This window comes from Pyrus communis, chromosome 6, assembly GCF_041283825.1.
Source record: "Pyrus communis isolate YQ-2024b chromosome 6, ASM4128382v1, whole genome shotgun sequence".
In the NCBI taxonomy this organism is placed as follows: domain Eukaryota; kingdom Viridiplantae; phylum Streptophyta; class Magnoliopsida; order Rosales; family Rosaceae; genus Pyrus; species Pyrus communis.
In genome coordinates, this window is record NC_142570.1 from 1979574 (window position 1) to 2001031 (window position 21458).

Here is a 21458-nt window from a genome sequence, read left to right on the forward strand (position 1 = left end):
TTCGTTTTTCTAAAATTTACAGACACTACGATTCTTTCAAGCATTGAGAACTTATTTATTTTTACTAGCAGATTTTTTCCTTCTGAATTTAGTATTTCAATTCCATGAAAAATTGTCATTATCCTTTTTATTTTGTTGTTATCCTTGGAATTATATGGAAGTATTATTTTAATGGCTTTTGAATTTGAATTGTTAATGGTTGCTTACTCAATATATGACAACAATTGTACCCAAGTTGAATATGATATACAAACCCGCTTGGTACACTAAAAATGTATACCGTACCTATTTGGAAAACTATCAATAAAAAATTTAAAATGTATCTAATAACTTTAAACAGACGTACTCAATTTTTGACAACCGTACCAAATACCTTCCAACAAACGTACTAAATTATAACTTCTAACGTACATTTTTCTTATTAATTTGATTCTTGGGTGCATTTTATCTCAAATGCTTTGGTACATTTGAAGGCATAACTAAACGTACCAATCTTGTCATTATTATTTTTTTCTAAACAAAACCGATCCTGTCAATTGAAGTTTGGTTGAGATGTATAAAATACATTTATTAATTTATTCATACCAGTTATTTGGTACATTAAATAATAATATTGTAAGACGTATCATTCATTTGGTACGTTATAAATTGCCCATATGCGTTCTTCGTCCTTCGTAGAAACATGCCTCGTGGGCGAGGTGGTTCCTATTTGGTATGTTTGAAGATATTGCCTCCTACAAACTTCTGTTTGATTGGCTAATGCGGCCGGCGACACTCTCATTTGTAGTGCTATCATTTTTGCCATACCAAACTAAGGGTTGCTCACCAAGCATCATGCCCCAAATTAGAAGCATCGGTTAGACAACAAGGAAAGAAATTTGAAGAAGAAGAAGAGTAGAAAAATAAATAAATAAACAGCAACTTACCAGCCGCACCCACAAGTAGCAGAAAACATCGAAAACATCAAGCAGCAATAAACCTAAAATACCTCAAAAGTGGATTACTGTTCAAATGTCAATAAATAAATTTATGAAAGCAACCACTAATTCAAATGGAAGAGCCCATCCAAATTTTAGAAGTAAGAATGAATCTGGATAAACACAACTAATATATATATATATATATATATATAAAAGAATCCCTGAATAAAAGGCCCTGAAGCATTGAGCTCGTTTGGATGTACTTTTGAAATGACTGAAAGCGCTTTTAATGAAAATGTTTTTGGAACAAATTCTTAGTAAAAATGCAAGTAAATTTTGGAAAAGCACTTAAAGCGCTTTTGGAACCAAAAAACATTTTTTCTAAAAGAGTTTTTAGTAATTTTAAAAGCACATTCAAACGAGCCCAAAGTATCTTTCCGGGATTCACTCAACATTTTACTAAAGATGATTCAAAAGCATTTTCACCAAAATCCTTTTTAGCCATTTTAAAAGCACTTTCAAACAATCCATATAACCACTTGAAATGCAAGTTCTTTTTGTTCAAATTTTACATATAATGTTTTTTGTTTTGTGTGTAAGGTCTAAGGTTTGAATATAAAGGTAATTATTAGTAATGACCAAGTAAGAAATTAGATAATTTTGGTTCCAATTTGCAATTAAACAAAATAATTGATTTTTTTAACAAACAATATTATCAATCTGTGGTTATTTGATTTCATTCCTTCTTATTATATAATTTTTTTTTTGTCTGCAATTGGTTGGAAAAAAAAAAGTCCAACAAAGAAAAAAGTTGGAAAAAATGAATAATTATATTTTGTAGTGTAAGTCCAGACCAAATTAATCAGGCCAATCAGCCCAAAGATTGCATAAAAAGGGCGGCCTCATACTCAGTGAGTCGACCGCCAATCCCATCCGGCCCAATCAGTCTAGCCCAAAATACATTTGTTTTTCCGGTCCAAAAATACTTCGACGTTTTCTCTCGCTTCCTTCGACCTCGTTCACCTCCCTCCCTCGTTCTCTCAGGGCTTTGCCGCGCCTGCTCGCCCTGCAACGATTACTCCGGACGAAACCCTAATCCTTAATTAATTTTGATTGCGCATAATTTTTCTTAATTATCAATATATTAAGAAATTAATCAAACAATGGCTTCGGACGAAGACGATTTCGTGTTCTACGGAACACCGATAGAGCGCGAGGAAGATTTCACCAGTCGCAAGAAGAAGTCCGTAGCCGAGGCCTCCGGTAACTTGCGCACTGTCGTTCCTTGGAAGCAAGAGGTATGTTTTTGCTCTTATCTTTTGTTTGGTTCCTGAGAAAGCTCGAGAAAGTTGAAAGAATGGAGAAATTTGAATGTTATGTATTGGAGTATGACAGTTGAGTTTTAATGTCAGTTGTGTTGAGCTTAGAAGTTGTGCAATTGGTTTTAATGTGAAGAAAGGGAGTTTGCAATTGGTAGTTTTAGTAATGTGTTTGGTTGATGAGAAAATTTGAAAAGGAATACGAAATTGTGGACTTATTTTGGGTGAACTAGCTGCAGGTTGAAATGGGTTGTTTTCCCTTTCGAATTTTGACATCGAAGATGATAATTGGCTAAGCTCGTATAGCGGAATTATGATGAGCGATGCATGTGGGATGCCAATTTATGCTATCTTTATTGAACGAAGTTTATTATGCATGAAGTTAAGCTTTAATAAGTTTTCCATGGTTCTGCTGACTGTTGATGTTTAAATGAACAGTCTTGTTCACTTCTCTAAATTTTCTATGTCTCCAGGTTAGAGATGAAGAAGGGAGAAGGAGATTTCATGGTGCATTTAGCGGAGGGTTTTCTGCCGGCTATTATAATACAGTTGGCTCAAAAGAGGGTATTGTTACATCACTCTTTCATTTGAACTAGAAATATGATTCCTTTTCTTAAGATGTTCAAGGGTAGCTAATGGTTTAAGCCGTCTGATACAAATGTGCAGGGTGGACACCACAAACTTTTGTGTCATCGCGGAAGAACAGAGCTGAAGTCAAAACGCAGGACATTATAAACTTTTTAGATGAAGATGAAAGAGCTGTATGTTTGATCTTGGCTTTGACCTATTACACCTATTTCATTTATATCCTTCAACTCTGTGAATATATTACAAACACTGTTAATGTTGGAATCATCGCCTTTTAAATTGGTAAATTACATGTATATGCATGCTTATTTCATGTTTATTTATTCTATTTACCTAATATAAACTTTAGAACGAAGGGAATGAAAACCTATTCGTTGGAAAATCACAACCTTAATTTGGTTTCAATTATATAAGAATTCTCATTTAGCAAAAAAATGGATTAAAAGTAGGAAATAGGGTAATTTTCTTTCTCTTGTAATGTTTACTGTTGTCTCGCTCTTAAAAAAATGAGTAGTATACTTATGTTTTGAGTTCTTTAGGTATCATATCGGATGACCATGGAGTTCCTGCAGATGCTAGATAATGAGGACTACCGCCACTTTAGATTTTAAATCAGTTTTCTGACTCTTCTTGTTAACATTTAGGAGCTTGAAGGCCAATCTTTGGGGACATCCATGCAGTTTGATACATTTGGATCTACAGCTGCTGAACTTGCTCGTAAACAAGCTGAGAAGGAACAACAGAAAAGGTTGGGGTGTAGGTCAATTGCAATATAACCAAGTTGATCATAATAATACAAGTTAGTCATTTGGATAAAAATGATAAGGTTCTGCATGCTACTTTTCGGTGTACCCTAACCTTTAGGTTCTAGGGAGTTGTAATACTTTCACACCATTGCTGAACACAATTAAGTTGTTCGGGTATTAAGTATACAGATTTTTTTTTAAATGTACTCCTTGAAAATAGTGTCATGCATTGTTTGCTAACTTGTTGATATCTTGTTTGTCATGTATTTTAGGCCGTCAGCTATTCCTGGACCTGTTCCTGATGAATTAGTTCTTCCAGCCACAGATTCTATAGGTTTGTTTCTGTAAATTTGGGTTAGTGATTGTTCAAATAATGTTTTCTTTAAAGTTATTAGTTGCACATCTTTTATCCCCTGCTTGCTGTTTTTATTAGGTGTAAAATTGCTGCTGAAGATGGGATGGCGTCATGGTCGTTCAATCAAGGATTCACATGCTGATTTATCATACGGTACGTGGCATGCAAACTCAAAGTTGTTATAAAATCAACTGCTCTTGTATCATTTGACGTGTGTGAATTATATGCTTATTTTATAACCTGGAACTTAGATCATTAGTATGAGGTGCTTTGCTAACTTTGATTACCATGTGTGGGCTTACCAGAATACATACAGTTTCATCTGATTTCTCTTGTTCGAGGTTTTTCTGTCATGGCTTAAAGCCTTAAACTATTTCATGTCCTTCGTACAGATGCTCGAAGGGAAGCTCGAAAAGCTTTTTTAGCATTTTCTTCCAGTGATGCAAAAACACAGCTGGCTGACTCTGAGCCCGTTCATGGCGAACTGGAGAATCATATTGAGCTGCCTACCGTTGATGATGTTCAATCTTCTCAAAGCACACCTGTAAGTAAATTTTCTTTTCCATGTCAGTCATTCTTTCATTTTTTTGTTTTCTTTCTTGATTCAGTATTTCAATCACAATGGATAATTCTCATGCTATGTTAACAGAACAGATGATCCTCTTGTGTATATGTTTAATTCATAAGTTGAGTTGGAGTTTTGGAACGTGTAAATTTTTTTTCTTTTGGTGTCAAATTTCTTTGTCCTGCCAGTGCTCGTTTTCTTGATGAGTTCCTTTAACCATTAGGATTTTGTACTAGCCTTCTTTTGAGGAGCGGCAGCCACTGGATACTTCATCCCCGGATCCATTTGTACTTTTAACATAATTGTACTGCTGGGTTTCCAATGATTTCTTTCCAATAACAGAAAGACCGCATTGCTTTTGCAACTTACCAATTTGGAGCTTGTAGCAACTCAAGAATTTCCATATCTTTTATCAATTCAAATTTTGACAAGAAGGACCCTTTTTCAGCATGAGATAAAAATTTCATTTTATTTTGGTTGGATTTTCTCTGTGCCTCACATCTTTTCCTTCAGGTTTATGTACTCTACCCAAAGCAGGACCTTCATGGATTAGGTTTTGATCCTTATAAGCATGCTCCTGAGTTCAGGGGTAAGTGTTTATTTATTTTTAAGATAACTGGGTCATAGTTCTGTGATTATGACAATCTAATGCATCCTAACTACTAATTTTAATTGGTTTTATTCAGATAAGAAGAGATCACGCCCATCTGAGAATAGGGGTATTGGATATAGAAGTGCCCGTTCAATGGACAATAATCTTTTTGGCTTCAAGTGTAAGATTTATGATCCAGATAAAAAACTTTTTTTTTGGCCTTCTAATTTAGGGCTCTGTCCTCTTATTGCTTTTATTTGGTCGCACGGATTTGTTGGCCTTAACTTATGATTGATTTATCTTGTTATTCATCAGCAGGAAAGGTTGCTCCTGGTTTTGGAATTGGAGCACTTGAAGAACTTGATGCTGAAGATGAGGATGTTTATAACTCGGGTTAGTGTTATTGTCACGAATAATCAATCTTTGCAGTAATTATAGCTATTATAGAGTCATTGCTTTCATTGCATAGAATCACTTTGTGGTTTTGGTGCTGGTCTTTCCCTATTATGTTTTCTGGGAGAAACTACTCAAGATGTGATTAATTTAATCAATGCTTTCCCCTTCCCTTTATTCAGACCACAGATTGCTCCATCGCATTTTTTTCTTCATTTTGCATGATATATCCCACAGCTTGTGATTTACTGGGTAAAGACGTATAGTTCTGTAGTGATTAGACCTGTTGGTGGGATTAATTTCGGGTTAACCAGGTTACCTTTTTGTTGAAAATTATTGATTATTAGTGCTCAAATTTTTGCAATTGTACTTCTTGTTCAGGTTACGACTTTGAGGAAACTTATGTTGAAGATATTGACGATGAGCCTTCAAGATCAATCATGGATAGCAAGCAAAAGTTGGTTCGAAAGGAACCGGGTGGTCTCTCTGGATTTAGACTTGCATCTAACTCAGACTACCAGCATGAGAGGTAATTAGAGGTTTTAGTATTCTGGTGCATGTGAGTTGCCTTTTTTTCATTGATTTATTAACTTTATATTCATGCAAGTATGCTGAAAAGAGTGATCCTTCCACTTGTTTTTTTTTTCTGAATGCATAAATGCTAACTACTACTCTGGGATTTGTTCCAGATTTGATCCTCCTGTAGTACCAAAAGATTTTGTACCCCACCATAAATTTTCTCAGCCTCTTGATACGGGCTACAAGCTTGGAGATCCTGGTCCCCCAGAAGTATCTCCTCCCGAAGATAATAATCTGAAACTCTTAATTGACGGGGTCGCAACTTTAGTAGCTCGATGTGGTAAATTATTTGAGGATCTCTCCAGAGAGAAAAATCAGTCAAATCCCTTGTTTAGTTTTCTAGTTGGAGGGAATGGCCATGATTATTATGCAAGGAAACTGTGGGAGGAGCGACAGAAGCGAGGCAATCACACCAAGGAGATATTGGATGGTAAATTGTCTCCACGAAAGCAGAAGATGACAGCAGAGAACCGTGGAAAAATTTTAGGGGAAAGGCCTTTGGAACGAAGCTCCAAAGAGTCAAATTCATCCGTTGCTTCTAAAGATGCCATTCAGCTTCAGTACAATCTTTCAGATACTTTTACCAAACCTGCATTAGATGTGAGTACGATGCATCTTGCTTGTCCCCTTTCTCAAATGTTTATTTTCATAAATTTTTTGCGAATCTAGATTGTAATGTCCTTGGTTTACTTATGCATTGCCTTAGCTACCAATAGTCTTTCATATTTGTATGAATGAACGAAAGAACTGGGTTGTGTTTGCTCAAGGAAAGTTTTAGATTTTTTCACCTTGTTTTTTGTGTTGAATATAGGGCGAGATGCTGGAAGTTGCAAAACCTTTCAATGATGATCCTGCAAAGCAAGAAAGGTTTGAGCGGTTTCTCAAGGAGAAGTATCAAGGAGGACTTCGATCTACTGAGTCTGGCGGAGCTAGTCATATGTCAGAAGCAGTTCGTGCTCGTGAGAGATTGGACTTTGAGGCTGCAGCCGATGCAATACAGAAAGGGAAATGGAGTAAAGAAAGCAAACTCTCCACATCACAGTTCATGGATTTTTTATCTGCTGGAGCCATGCAGTTTACTTCTGGGGGATCAGCGGTATGTTTTGCTGTTGGTTATCAGGTTTTGAAGTTGTAAGTGTGATTTTATTTATTTATTTAATTATTTGGTTTCTTATTTTTTAAAACAGCAAGCCAAAGACACTCAAGCTGAAAAATCGATAAAAAAGGAAGTTTGCATAAAACGGACAGAATATCAGTGGCGTCCTTCACCTATTTTATGCAAACGCTTTGATCTCATCGATCCTTTCATGGGGAAGGTGCAGTTGAATACTCCTCTATAACTCCTCTCTCTCTCTCTCTCTCTCTCTCTCAACATTTTTCTTATCACCATACCTTAAACATATGATACTGTCACGTGCAGCCACCACCAGCTCCACGGATGAAGAGCAAAATTGAAACTCTGATTTTTACATCAGATTCTGGAAAAGACACAAAAGCAGAAGAAACTGTAATTGTAAAGAGAGACTACATCCATGCTGTTCAATCTTATGCCCAGGGAATAAGCAAAGATGTAGTTGACGAGGAAAGCGCAATTGATGTTGAAGTTGAAAACGTCGAGAGGCCGGTTGACCTTTACAAGGTGCTTTAAACACAATATTCAATAATTTGTTTTTACATGCATATGTTATACGTAGCGTAGAATATGGCCTAGTATTAATCTTCATTTGTGTGCAGGCTATATTTTCTGATGACGAGGATGATGATGAGGATGCCTCTATTCCCAAAGGGGTCGGTAAGCCAGAGAAGAAGGTTGAAGCAGCTAATACAACATTAAACCGTTTGATCGCAGGCGACTTTTTGGAATCCTTAGGAAAAGAGCTAGGCCTAGAGGTTCCCCCTGAGCTGCCCTCATCAACGAACAAAGCCAGGACTTCTTCGCCTCCCAAGGGAGCTGGTTCAGGACATTCCAGTATCCTGCCAGTTGATAATAAGCCGCCTTCCACTCGCGATATTTCACACAGACCGGAAAGTTCTCAAGATGCTCCACGTGACAATACTGAACCTTTTAATGGTAACTTGACGGGTAATTCAGCGAGAAGTAATAGCAAAAACGCAGAGAAGGATGCTTTGGGGAATCAGTTTGACAAGATTATTTTTCAAAAAGCACCTCAAGAAGATAGGAAGGACAAAACACCCTCAAGGCGGCACCAGAATGTGAGCAGCAGTCCATCATCAGAAGATGAAAGGAGCAGAAAGCGCTCTAGGAGACATCGGCATAGACACAGTGATTCAGATAGCGATTCATCCAGTGATCATTGGGACCATCACTGTTCTAGGTCTAAAGGGAAGAAGAAAGGATCCTCTCGAGAAAAGAGCAGTAGTAGCAGAAAACACTCGAAGCATCATAAACGTCGAAGCAGAGACTCCCCCGAGAAGGAACGTTCAGAATCCAGGAGAGACAAGCACAGAAGGCGAGATTGAAAGTGATGTACTATTTCCTGAAACAGTGCATCTATTTGCACAAGGTTTAGAATGACGGGCCGGATGCCGGCCGTATTGTTTCGTTGATTGGGAAGCTTTGCCGTGGCGCTTGTGTTTCGATACTTATAACTGAAATTAGATGTTTGCTGGACAGTAGGATTCAGCAGTCACCTTGTATGCATGTAAGAGTCTGAAACATTACTGCAGTTGGATGTAATACTGCCGTTGAGGTAATATATGTATAGTTAGTGGGTATATTTGCAAAATTTGAAGTCTCTGTTACTCGAATGAAAAACTAGGTATATCTTTAGCAAAAGAAAAGTAGGTGCCGTGTTTAAAAAAAAGGTAGGTTCAAAGAAACAAGATTTGTGGACGGTTATATCCTTGGTTCCAGACAACGAGGAATCTGTATACATTTGAATGTCTTTTGAGGACCTTTTGAATATTTGGTACGGGTTCTTTTGGCATTTATCAAGTGTTTCATGTAATGCTTGTTAGGTATTTGTCCACAGATTGTGTCGACAACACTCGACAAACTAGATATCACTTATTAGATTGCTTCTGCATATGTTGATATTTGTTGACATGTGCGCAACATGATTTGGCTGTTGACAATACGTCATTGTTCGACAAAATTCCTCAATGAAAAAATTCAATTTCTTTTTTTTACGGGTTTCATTTTCTGTTTCTATTTAAAAGACTTATACTTTAACGTTGAGCCCAAAGTTCAAATCTTGTATGTACTCCTAAAACTTACATCCCCATTTCTATTTCACTTAATTTATTACATAGTTCTCATTTCTCTATCTTACTCATCAAATGATCATATCACGAATAAGATAGAAAATGATTTGTCGGTCACATATAAGTCTCCTTTTACTTTCAATAACACAGAAATCACTCCATAAAAGGAAAAAGATTTTGTACAATTAGGGTTCGCATGTACCAGTTACTCCACATTAAACAGAGGAACTATACTTATTAGTCAAACTTGTCTGCCAAAATTCTCTCTTAATTACTGCTTACTTAATAAAATGATTAATTAGAGCACGTGATTGGTCTTGTTTGACCCTCCGACCTTTTAATTATTTTTGACAGCTCCGTTTCACAGTCAGCTACCACTAGCTTTTCCTTGCATATCACATTTTTTTATTAGAAGTTTTAACGAAAAATTTTCGGTACTGTTTATTTTAATGAAAAATTATATTTTTACACTAAAAAGTCAATTATGGTACTATTTATTTTACCTTTTATTTTATTCTTATCGTTAAAACTCAAAGTTTTTAAGTCATTTTCATTAGTTTTTTTTTTATTTGCTTCAATTTTATTCAAAAAAATCTCAAAACGACAATTATATTATTTAGAAGATAATTTTTATACACTATTTTTAACTATTGAAGCAAAAAAGTAGAGAAAAATCAAGAACTACAAATAATCAGGAATGAGCTAGAAAAATAAAATTTTTCATATTAATTTCGTCTTTTTGCCGTACATATCCTTTTTACGAAAAATCAAGAGATATAAATAATCAAGGATGTGCAAAAATAATAAAATTTTCATATTAATATAGCCAGCTTTGTGCAGCAACCGCAAATTACGGTACTGTACATTTGTTATAGCGCCGCCATTTCACGATATAAATTGTCCAGGAAGGTAAGTTTTGAAATTTCTATTTTGTCGTACTGACGTTCTTCTATGAAAGTCAAAGCTTTACTTTAACTGGGCTATTAAAGTCTCCTTGCTACAACCTTTTATTTTATTTTATATATAATTTTGTTTATGAATTGTACGCATCCTTCTTATGAGAATGACGAACAAGTTAATTAAAAAAAAACTAATAAAAAAGATTTGAAAATTTTGAATTTTAACGATAAGGGCAAAAGAAAGAGTAAAGTGAATAGTACCATGATTGACTTTTTAGTGTAAAAATATGATTTTTCGTTAAAATGAACAGTATTGATAGCTTTTCGTTAAAATAAACAGTATTGATAGCTTTTCGTTAAAGTTCCCTTAATTAAACTATACATTATTATGTGAGAAAGTTTTTTTTTTTTTTTTTTTTTTTCTATTTATCAAACTTATCATGTGAGAAAATTTAGCTTGAGTGGTTCTAGATAAATATCTTTATTATAGAACTTCTGGAAGGCTTGATCCGGACGGCAAGTCTTTCTCCAACATACTTTTTTGGCAATTGACACAAAAGTCATCTATTTATTTACCAAGATTGTTGAATTTTTAGGAAATTTTTGTTGCTTTAGATTGCATTTTAAAGGTTGAAATCATCTTCGAAGCTCTTTCCCCTTCAATTCATTTAACAAGTGCTAGTAGTTGAGTTTCCTCTCTCTCTCCTCTCTCTCTCTCTCTCTCTCTCTCTCTCTCTCCCCTTCTTGTCCAGTTTCCACGTTCAAAGTTTGGTGCTTTTCCACCTGCAAGTCAAAGCTGGCAAGCTAGTCATCCCCCCGCTGCTTCTTAAAAAACACAGGAAAAAAAAAAAAATCAAAATCCAAAAAATAAGGTGAGAAGCATAACTGAAGCAATGCCTTCTTGTCCTGTTTCTGAATTTTGATTACAAAGCTTCAATCTTTTTCTTCTGGGGTTTTATATTTTGGCTCAACAGGTTTTTTCCCTGCTGGGTTTTGCTGGGTTTGCAGATCATTCAATTTTCTGAACTGGGCAGGTTTCTGTTTCTGAGATTTGTCCTCAAAAACTGGTTCTTGGGTGGATTGAGAAATTGTTCAACGGAGTGGGGGATTGTGGTGGGTGTGTGCACCCGTTGTTGTGTTAAGGTGGTGGATTGAGCAAAATGGGAGGTGGGGGTAGAAGAAAAAAGCAGCATTTTAGTCGAATCCATGCTTTTTCATGTGGGAAAGCTTCCTTCAATGGCGAGCATTCACGGATTGGCGGCCCTGGTTTCTCGAGGGTAGTTTACTGTAATGACCCTGAGTGCTTGGAGGCCACACTCCACAGCTACCAGGGCAATTATGTCAGAACGACTAAGTATACACTTGCTACATTCTTGCCCAAGGCAGTGTTTGAGCAGTTTAGAAGGGTTGCCAATTTATACTTCCTCATTTGTGCAATTCTGTCTTTTACGCCGCTTTCGCCTTACTCCGCCGTCAGCAACGTCGTCCCTCTCGTCGTCGTGATCGGAGTTACGATGGGGAAGGAGGCCGTTGAAGATTGGAGGAGGAAAAAACAGGTATACTTTGTAATGTCAACAACATGTTTGAGTTTCATTTATTTTCATGTAGTATAAGATGTATAGAAATTCTCTGTGCATGACGTCGCGCCTTGAGAAAACCTCATTTCTACCTAAATTTCATAATTTTTATGTCATGATTGGTTCTTCGGGGTATAGAATGGTCGTTTAGAGCTTCGATTTAGTTTTTAGTATCAAATATTGGAACCAACTCGAGACTAGAAACGTAATGTCTAAGCTCTAAGTAATGACTCCACTCGCTAAAACAATCGACCATGTCAATAGATGCGATCAAAATTGAAGAAAATCGAGTAGAAGTGAAGTTTTCCCAACGCGTCATGTTTTAAGAAAGACAGGACGTCCTGCATTTGACTATATTTAGTGCTATTAGTAATGGTAAAACAGTTCTGTAATGTAGTTTGTAAAACTTTGATCAGGACATTGAAATGAACAACAGCAAAGTTAAGGTGCATCATGGTGAGGGCAATTTTGAGCATACCAAATGGAGGGATTTGAAAGTTGGGGATATAGTGAAGGTCGAAAAGGACGGGTTTTTTCCTGCTGATCTTATCTTACTTTCATCAAGCTATGACGAAGCGCTTTGCTATGTTGAGACCACCAATCTTGATGGGGAAACTAATTTGAAACTAAAACAAGCACTGGAAGAAACTTCTAATCTGCACGAAGACTCAAGCTTTGAGAATTTTAAGGCGGTAATCAGATGTGAAGACCCAAATGCAAATTTGTACTCATTTGTTGGCAGTATGGAGATTGAAGATCAACCGTACCCTCTTACACCACAGCAGCTTCTGCTTCGAGACTCAAAGCTGCGAAACACGGATTTTGTGTATGGGGTGGTAATCTTCACGGGTCACGATACAAAAGTAATGCAGAATTCAACAGATCCTCCTTCTAAGAGAAGCAAAGTTGAGAAGCGGATGGATAAGATTATCTACTTCTTGTTTTTCCTCTTGGTTGTGATGTCTTTAGTTGGGGCTATTGTCTTCGGGGTTAATACTAGTAAAGACCTGGATGATGGGAAAATGATCAGATGGTACCTCAGACCAGATGATACCACAGTTTACTATGATCCGACGAGGGCACCACTTGCAGCAAGTTTGCAATTTTTAACTGCCATTATGCTGTATAGTTATTTGATCCCCATTTCCTTGTATGTGTCAATAGAAATTGTCAAAGTTCTTCAGTCCACTTTTATAAACCAGGATGTGCTCATGTATTATGAGGAAACTGACAAGCCAGCCCGAGCGCGTACTTCAAACTTGAATGAAGAACTTGGTCAAGTTGATACTATACTTTCAGATAAAACCGGAACATTAACTTGCAACTCGATGGAATTTATCAAGTGTTCTATTGCTGGCACTGCTTTTGGGCGCGGAGTTACAGAAGTTGAGAGAGCCTTAGCCAGGAGAAAAGGTGAGGAATTGACAGAAGAAGAGATCCATGTTGAAGAAGTAGAACTGAATGAAGCCAAGTCAACGATAAAAGGCTTTAATTTTATGGATGAAAGGATTATGAACGGAAAATGGGTTAATGAGCCTCGCGCAGAAGAAATCCAGAAGTTTCTACAGTTACTAGCAATCTGTCATACCGCAATACCTGAAGTTGATGAAGAAACTGGAAGGGTATCATATGAAGCTGAATCACCAGATGAGGCAGCTTTCGTGATCGCAGCAAGAGAGTTTGGGTTTGAATTTTACGAAAGGACTCAAGGAAGCATCTCACTGCATGAGTTGGATCCCATTTATGGAAGAAAAATTGAAAGGTATGTTGCATTTCAGTTTAGCGGCTATGATTTATGTTATTCTCAAGCTATTGTCGAATTTTCGTAAATAAATACTTTACTGCATATATGTTCCTGTTTTTCAGAAATTATAAACTTTTGAACATATTGGAGTTTAGTAGCTCAAGAAAGAGAATGTCCGTGATCATAAGAAACGAAGAGGGAAAGATACTACTCCTATGCAAAGGCGCTGACAGGTTTGTAAACTTACTCCTTGCTAGTATAATTAAGTAGCTTCATAATCAGATGAAATTGTGTATGTTGTATCACACGCATTATGTATAATTTGCTTATTCCACAAACAGTGTCATGTTCGAAAGACTTGCAAAGAACGGAAGGGAGTTTGAAGAGAAGACTAGGGAACACATTAACAAGTATGCTGACGCTGGTTTGAGGACTTTGGTACTTGCATATCGCGAACTTGATGAAGAAGAATATGATGAGTTCAATAAAGAATTCACTGAGGCCAAAACCTTGGTGAGTTCAGATCGGGAGGAAATTGTCGAGGCAGTTTCAGAGAAGATTGAGAGGGATTTGATTCTTCTTGGTGCTACTGCAGTTGAAGACAAACTTCAAAATGGGGTGCGTTTTTACTTTTACTGGTACTGCTCTTTGTTGGAGATTTGTATAACATTCAAGACTAAAAACCATTTTTTTTCTTTTCTTCTTTTCTGTGCTGAACAGGTTCCTGAATGCATTGACAAGCTTGCTCAGGCTGGAATTAAAATATGGGTTCTGACTGGAGATAAAATGGAGACAGCGATTAATATTGGGTATATGATTAGTGAACAGTTTTGTATCAGAAGATGGATTTCAGTATAAAAACATTTCTCACCGCATACCTTTTCGCTTGTTGTTTCTCTTCCAGATATGCGTGCAGTTTGCTTAGACAAGGAATGAAACAAATAGTAATAAGCTCCGAGACTGCAGAAGCTAAAGCATTAGAGAAGGTGGAGGATAAGACGGCAGTTGCCAAGGTAAACCAAATTTCTTATGCAATATTCTCTTTCTTCCTCTTCAGCTATCTTATGGTGTAATAGGTGATTCAGGCTGTAGTACTGTAAATGGATTATAGACTCTTGTTTTAGTTATTGCATTGGCGCTTAAATCGGACTTTTAACATGCTAGAGTATGAAATTGTTCTCTCTTGGCTGAGAAAATGTCATGCTGTGAGAGTTTAACGCAACCATGCTGATTCTACAGGCATTGAAGGAAAGTGTAGTCCATCAAATAAGTCAGGGAAAGGCGTTGCTTGCTGCACCAGAAGAGAACTCTCAGGCACTGGCTTTGATCATTGATGGGAATTCGCTTGCTTATGCCTTAGAGAACGATGTCAAGGATCTCTTTCTAGAGCTTGCCATCGGCTGCGCATCTGTTATATGCTGTCGTTCGTCTCCCAAACAGAAAGCACTTGTAAGTTTTTTCCCTTCCCCGCCACTAAATAAGTTCCAACAAATCATTTTCATAGATATATGGTTTTGAAAAGATTGTGTCCTAAACAGTTCTGTTTAAAAATAATGCAGGTTGCAAGACTGGTAAAAGATAAAACTGGCAACACAACTCTGGCCGTTGGTGATGGGGCAAATGATGTTGGAATGCTTCAAGAAGCAGATATCGGAGTTGGTATCAGCGGTGTTGAAGGAATGCAGGTAAATTGTTAACAAAATGCATGCATCATCTGTTACTTCTATTTCAAAATTTCTTCCGTTTGATGAATTCTGACTTATCCTTTCTGCCAACCAAAAATTTCAGGCAGTCATGTCAAGTGACATTGCAATTGCACAGTTCCGATTTTTGGAGCGCCTACTACTTGTACATGGCCATTGGTGTTACAGAAGAATCTCATCAATGGTAAATTCCTTTCTTTGTAGAATTCATATAATTAGCTTGTTTATCTCATTTTCCTTGTATTAATCTGTCATACATTTAGAAGCTATTCTCGATTCCATCTCCCTGTTAGACAACTATTAGACTTCAAAAACTTTGGTTAGTTATATGAAAGCTGACACACTCCTTCACGCGCAGTCCCATCCTGCACATGGAGAGAAAAGAAATACAGACTTCTATTGAGAATCTATTGATACATTTATACTATATGCTATGGAAAATTTGACATACTCCTTTTCTTGTTTGACAGGTCTGCTATTTCTTCTACAAGAACATTGCTTTTGGCTTCACTATTTTCTTCTATCAGATATATGCTTCATTCTCCGGCCAAACTGCGTACAACGATTGGTATCTGTCACTATACAATGTCTTCTTCACGTCACTTCCGGTGATTGCCTTGGGAGTTTTTGACCAAGATGTCTCGGCCAAGTTCTGTCTCAAGGTAGGCCCTTCTTACCCAAAAAGATAACTGGTGAAAAATAAGAATCTTATTAGACATCAGAAATAGCATATCATCCTATGCTGATCTTTTGTCTCTCTCTTTGTCTCAATCTTACAGTTCCCGCTATTGTACCAAGAAGGTGCGCAAAACGTCTTATTTAGCTGGCTCCGGATACTTGGATGGGCAATGAACGGGGCGGTGACTGCTACCCTAGTCTTCTTCTTCTGCGTTGTGGCAATGGGCAGTCAAGCCTTTCGTAAAGGCGGGCAAGTTGTTGGCTTGGAAATCTTTGGTGCCACGATGTACTCATGTGTAGTATGGGTTGTCAACTGTCAAATGGCACTGTCCATCAACTACTTCACTTATATACAACATCTCTTCATCTGGGGTGGCATCATATTCTGGTATATATTCCAGTTGGCATATGGAGCCATTGACCCTGACATATCAACCACTGCGTATAAGGTGTTCATTGAAGCCTGCGCACCAGCTCCGTTTTATTGGCTTCTCACACTGTTTGTTTTGGTCTCTTCCCTCCTGCCATACTTCGCTTACGCAGCCATCCAAATGCGGTTTTTCCCCATGTATCATCAGATGATACAGTGGATAAGAACAGATGGGCAATCAGATGACCCCGAGTTCTGCCAAATGGTGCGGCAGAGATCCATAAGAAGCACAACAGTAGGTTACACAGCCCGCATTGAAGCAACATCTAAACGCTTTGTAGAGAAGCCCGAAGGTCATTAATTAGCGGACATGTTTTGACATCCCTATTATAAGAAATGTACATTATTCCAGCAAGAAGTTTCTTCTCTTCCTTCCAATTTTTTCGCTTAGGATGGTTCGGTTTCTAGAAGCTCCAAAGATCTAGCTTCAGTGTTCATGCAGAGAACAGTGTAGTCAAAATATTGTATCATGTATGATGTATCAGATGTATCATACCACACAAAATTCAGTTCATTCAATTCAATAAGTTCCTTTTTATTCTCCTTTTGCTTACAACTGATTCAGTATTTCATTCTTCTCGTCGTCCCAAATCCAAGAAAGGGAAACTCACAAGTACCGTGGTTCAACGAAGGTTGAAACGATGCATTTCTGCATAAAACTCGTTCTGTTTCTGTATTTTGTTAATCAAAAGATGATTGCAGTTGGGGGGTTTCTGGAGTTTTCTCCAATTGACACATTCATGCAACCTTCTTCCTATTCCACGTGGAGGTTTCAACGAATATATTCTTTATACAAATCCAATGAAGGATTAGCGTACATTTGAGACGCTTCTAGAAGCGCTAAAAGCGTTTTCTAACAATAAAAATGCTTGCAGTGAAGCATACATAAAACTAATAGCAACAAAATACAACAATTAATGAAATGTATTAAGAAAATAAATAGTACTCTGATTATTTAGTTTTGTGGTTAGAAATTAAACAAAATCATATCAAAATCTACATTGTTTGCTTGGAAAATTCAATTGAGATGAACATGTTACAAGGCCAAAAAAACTTAGCATGTATCATCAGATTTCTATCCAAACCTCAGGTCATGAGGGAGCAAGGCCTAGAAAACTCGATGCCGATTTCGCCATTATTGTAGCAAATTCATTGAAGCTAATGACACCATCTCCATCCGTATCAGCCTCTTTGATCATCTCCGTCAGCTCCTTATACGTCAACGGTTGTCCCATTTTCGCCATGGACCCTGCCAGCTCTGCCGCAGTTATGTACCCATTACCGTCACGATCAAAAGAGCGAAAAACCTCCAAGAGTTGCTCTTGGTTTACCAAAATCTCCTCGTTCATATCGGGCAATATGGCACTGACCAACTCGTCGAACTCCACGGAACCATTGCCGTTTGCGTCCATGTTGGCTAGGAGGACGTGGATTTGGTCCCCCGAGGGCTTAAGGCCGAGCGAGCGGAGGAGCGCGGCAAGCTCCAAGATGGTGAGGCTGCCGTCAGAATCCATGTCGAATCTGGCAAAGATGTCTCTTAGCTGGTTGAGTTGATCAACTCGTAATGCAGGCATTAGGGTTATAAATATTGTAACAACGAAAAATGTGACACAGTGTGCACAACGTTATGAGAATGTAGGTTTTGTAGCAGAATGCGGCAATATTTGGCGTTAGGAGGTGGTTGTGGCGGCGGAGGAGATGAAGGTGGTGGTTTGATTTGGTGCGTTTAGAGAGAGAGAGAGGTGGTGAATGGAAATTTGAAGGCTAAATATGGGGTTGTGGGGGACAACTAAGGACAGGAAAACGAGTCGGTGGTTTCTTTTTTGCCTTTTTTGTCACACGCATATGGAATCATTGGATTGGAAGGCTTCTAGGAAGGAAGCTAAATTTTGGCATTTTCTTGGGGTTGATTAAATTTTGGCCAATTGACTTGCACATATTCTTGGTAAGAATTGAAGACTATAATATAATTATTTTATTTTAAAATTTTTGCAAGTCTTGGCGCAACAGAAAATTTTTCTTTTTGTGATCGAAAAGTCACTGATTGAGAAAACAATCTCTTTGTAAAACAAGAGTAAAATTGTGTATGACAGACTTTCTCCCCAACCCTCGCAAAGCAGAGATACTTGTTGGCTCGAGGTCACCCTTTTTTTAGAATATATGTACTATTTTAAAGTATTATAATAAGAATGATGACATAATTCTTACGTTGGTAATTTGCATAATGTCACGTGAGTGTGTTTCACTTAAAAGAAAAACTTCTCATATTGTTAAATCAAAGCAGCTGAATTAAAGGAAAAGATAAGGAGTGAAGCTGATGAGGTATGTGCAAGGCTGGATCCAAGCATGCAAGTCAAACCCCCAGTTTTTGTCGTTAGTAACACCGTCAACCATGATTCGCATGTACAGCTCAGTTGAGGTGTCTTGGTGCTAACCTTCAACACTGCTTCCAAACCAATAAAACGTACAGAATTAGCACGAGATTTCAGATTTGGTGGAGAATTAGACGAGTAGAATTAAGAATTTGATAGAACGTAACTCCTATTTTTTACTAAAATAATAGTGGCAGTTTACTCTTTGAAGCTTCTCGAATAGTTTTCTGCAATCGTGTCTATCGAAAATTAGAATAAAGTGAATCAACATTTTATGCTAAATATTATACATGATACTTCCTAAGAAAAAGAATATTGTACATGATATGAATCAATTTCTCGTTAATTATTATGTAACCAAATTCAAGAACCTTAAGAATGCTATAGATTAATCTCCCAATTAGAACATTACTGTTAAAATGCTTGAAATAAACATGTTGGAATAATGGTAGGCTAGTCAATTTTCTTGTTCAAAGTTAGGCAAGTTAGGTTAGTCAAGCAAGTTAGGTAAGTTAGGCAAAATTAGGCTTATGTTCTTTTTCTTCCCTATATATATGTTTCATCTTGTAATTGTTTACATCAAGCAAATATACAAAGCCATCTCTAATGCTTCTCTCTTATGGCTTAAACTCTAGAACCCATGAAACCTTAGCAGGTTCATATTTTATCATGGTATCAGAGCATCGTTTCTGGTGACTCTGAATACCCCACCTATCTTCAACGCTTCCGCACCACAACCAACAACATCGTCATCATGAGTGATTCAGGAACCAACACAAAACCATTAGAGATGGCTACTGATCTCTCGAACCCGTTTTTATTACACCCCTCTGATCAACCTGGGAACATCTTGGTAGAGCATTGGTTGTAAAGTCTCTTGAAATTTCGAGTATGCTCTGTGGTTGCAGTTTTGACTGATCTTCCACATCAGAAAAGATTTCTTGAGATTATTGCTGGTGCAATCTTCCACGAGGTCAACCATTCTAGGCATGGCCTCTCATTCAAAATGGGAAAGTCCCAACCACCCGCTCTATCTCCACCACTCGGATCAACCTGGTGCAATCCTCGTACCACAACCATTGGTGGAAGACAACTACAACACATGGGTTTAATCCATGAGTATGGCCTTAACGGTCAAGAACAAACTTGGTTTTGTTGACGGGACGATCAACAAACCAAGTGAGGATAATTTTGAGGAGCTGCAGCAATGGAATCGCTGCAACAACTTTGTCAAGACATGGCTACTAGGCTCCATGACAAAGGAAATTTCAGGGAGTGTCATCAACTACAAGGATGCTCGACAAATGTGGACCGATCTGCAGGAGAGGTTCTCACATGTGAATATAGTTCAGCTGTTCCATGTTGAGAACGAGATTCATGATTGCGTCCAAAACAATATGAGTGTAAGTTCTTACTTCACTAAACTTAAAAGTTTATGTGATGACGTGATACTTACATGTAACAATTTGAGAGAAATTGAAGAGACTAAACTCTTCCTTTCCAAACATTTTAAACTAAAGGATTTGGGAAAACTCAAATACTTTTTGGGGATAGAAGTTGCAAGATCTAAACAAGGGATTGCCTTGTGCCAACGCAAATATGCGTTGGAAATACTAGAAGATGCTGGGTTCCTTGGTGCGAAGCCCTCACGATTACCAATGGAACCAAACCTGTCCCTTACACAAACTGATGGGACGCTCCTACATGATCCTTTTTCATACAGGCGACTCGTAGGGAGGCTGATTTACTTAACCATCACGCGACCTGACCTGACTTATGTGGTTAATATGTTGAGCCAATTCATGGACAAGCCACGACAACCACACCTTGAAGCGGTGCAAACAGCTTACATACGGACCTTGAATCAACCTGCAGACTTGTTCACCAAACCACTAAGCTCTGCACAATTTGAGATCTTAATTAGCAAGTTGGGTGTCATCGACATTCACACTCCAACTTGAGGGGGAGTGTTAAAATGCTTGAAATAAACATGTTGGAATAATGGTAGGCTAGTCAATTTTCTTGTTCAAAGTTAGGCAAGTTAGGTTAGTCAAGCAAGTTAGGTAAGTTAGGCAAAATTAGGCTTATGTTCTTTTTCTTCCCTATATATATGTTTCATCTTGTAATTGTTTACATCAAGCAAATATACAAAGCCATCTCTAATGCTTCTCTCTCATGGCTTAAACTCTAGAACCCATGAAACCTTAGCAGGTTCATATTTTATCAATTACAACTTCAAAATATACAATCAATCCTTTTGGGGAGGAACTTCATGATCACCTTCTTTAACCCTAGCATCACCTTTCTTTTCTCGACCAAGATCCATGACCATCACCTTTGATCCAACTTCGACGTCATGATGAGCAACCATGCACTGCAGCTGCCGGCACTTGCGCTTCAACCACCCAAAACAGCCGATTCTATCCCTGATGCTCTCCACCGGGGTCGTTACCATTTCATCACGAGTCAGCCTCCGACCCAAAACGCACGAGAGAAATGCAAGGACGGTTAGGACAGAGATCACTGCAAAGAATGGCCCAATGGAACCCGAAGAAGAAGAAGAAACTAATGGTACTGCTTGGGGAATAGTATTACTAATATTACTGCTACTACCAGTACACTACAAAAAATATGGGCACTGCACACTATAAATTATTTGTGCCCTTTGAGGTCAAAGGGCACCAACATATGCGTCCATAGACCAATGGCAACCGTGCAGCAACTAAGTTTGTATCTGTGCCCTCTATGGGCGTCACCATTACTAAAAGGGCAC

At 37.8% G+C, this 21458-nt stretch overlaps 3 protein-coding genes, 1 long non-coding RNA gene and 1 pseudogene across 4 annotated transcripts; 3 read left to right on the forward strand and 2 right to left on the reverse strand.

Annotated features, from left to right (window-relative positions):
- The first annotated feature begins 1841 nt into the window (after positions 1-1841).
- Positions 1842-9009, forward strand: LOC137710609 (G patch domain-containing protein TGH). Its single transcript, XM_068449678.2, has 16 exons — positions 1842-2218; positions 2713-2803; positions 2906-3000; positions 3472-3575; positions 3846-3907; positions 4007-4081; positions 4321-4472; positions 5007-5082; positions 5180-5266; positions 5401-5478; positions 5860-6007; positions 6168-6657; positions 6869-7153; positions 7245-7373; positions 7478-7696; positions 7792-9009. The coding sequence occupies exons 1-16, from the start codon at positions 2084-2086 to the stop codon at positions 8536-8538; spliced, it is 2973 nt and encodes a 990-aa protein (XP_068305779.2). The 5' UTR covers positions 1842-2083; the 3' UTR covers positions 8539-9009.
- A 1825-nt stretch (positions 9010-10834) lies between these two features.
- LOC137710855 (putative phospholipid-transporting ATPase 9) lies at positions 10835-16854 on the forward strand. Its single transcript, XM_068450000.2, has 11 exons — positions 10835-11737; positions 12175-13520; positions 13625-13735; positions 13844-14120; positions 14223-14311; positions 14407-14515; positions 14742-14951; positions 15062-15187; positions 15291-15389; positions 15676-15867; positions 15985-16854. Exons 1-11 carry the CDS (start codon positions 11342-11344, stop codon positions 16612-16614), a joined length of 3585 nt encoding a protein of 1194 aa, XP_068306101.2. The 5' UTR covers positions 10835-11341; the 3' UTR covers positions 16615-16854.
- A 229-nt stretch (positions 16855-17083) lies between these two features.
- On the reverse strand, positions 17084-18276 carry LOC137709669 (putative calcium-binding protein CML16 pseudogene; annotated as a pseudogene).
- A 262-nt stretch (positions 18277-18538) lies between these two features.
- On the reverse strand, positions 18539-21444 carry LOC148696105 (uncharacterized). Its single transcript, XM_088696156.1, has 3 exons — positions 21388-21444; positions 20966-21305; positions 18539-18756 (listed from the first exon to the last, which is right to left on the reverse strand). The coding sequence occupies exons 1-3, from the start codon at positions 21442-21444 to the stop codon at positions 18584-18586; spliced, it is 570 nt and encodes a 189-aa protein (XP_088552282.1). The 3' UTR covers positions 18539-18583.
- On the forward strand, positions 19293-20848 carry LOC148696106 (uncharacterized). The gene is made up of 2 exons (XR_015963327.1): positions 19293-20088; positions 20206-20848. It is a non-coding gene; the product is annotated as an uncharacterized LOC148696106 (long non-coding RNA).
- Positions 21445-21458: the final 14 nt, after the last annotated feature.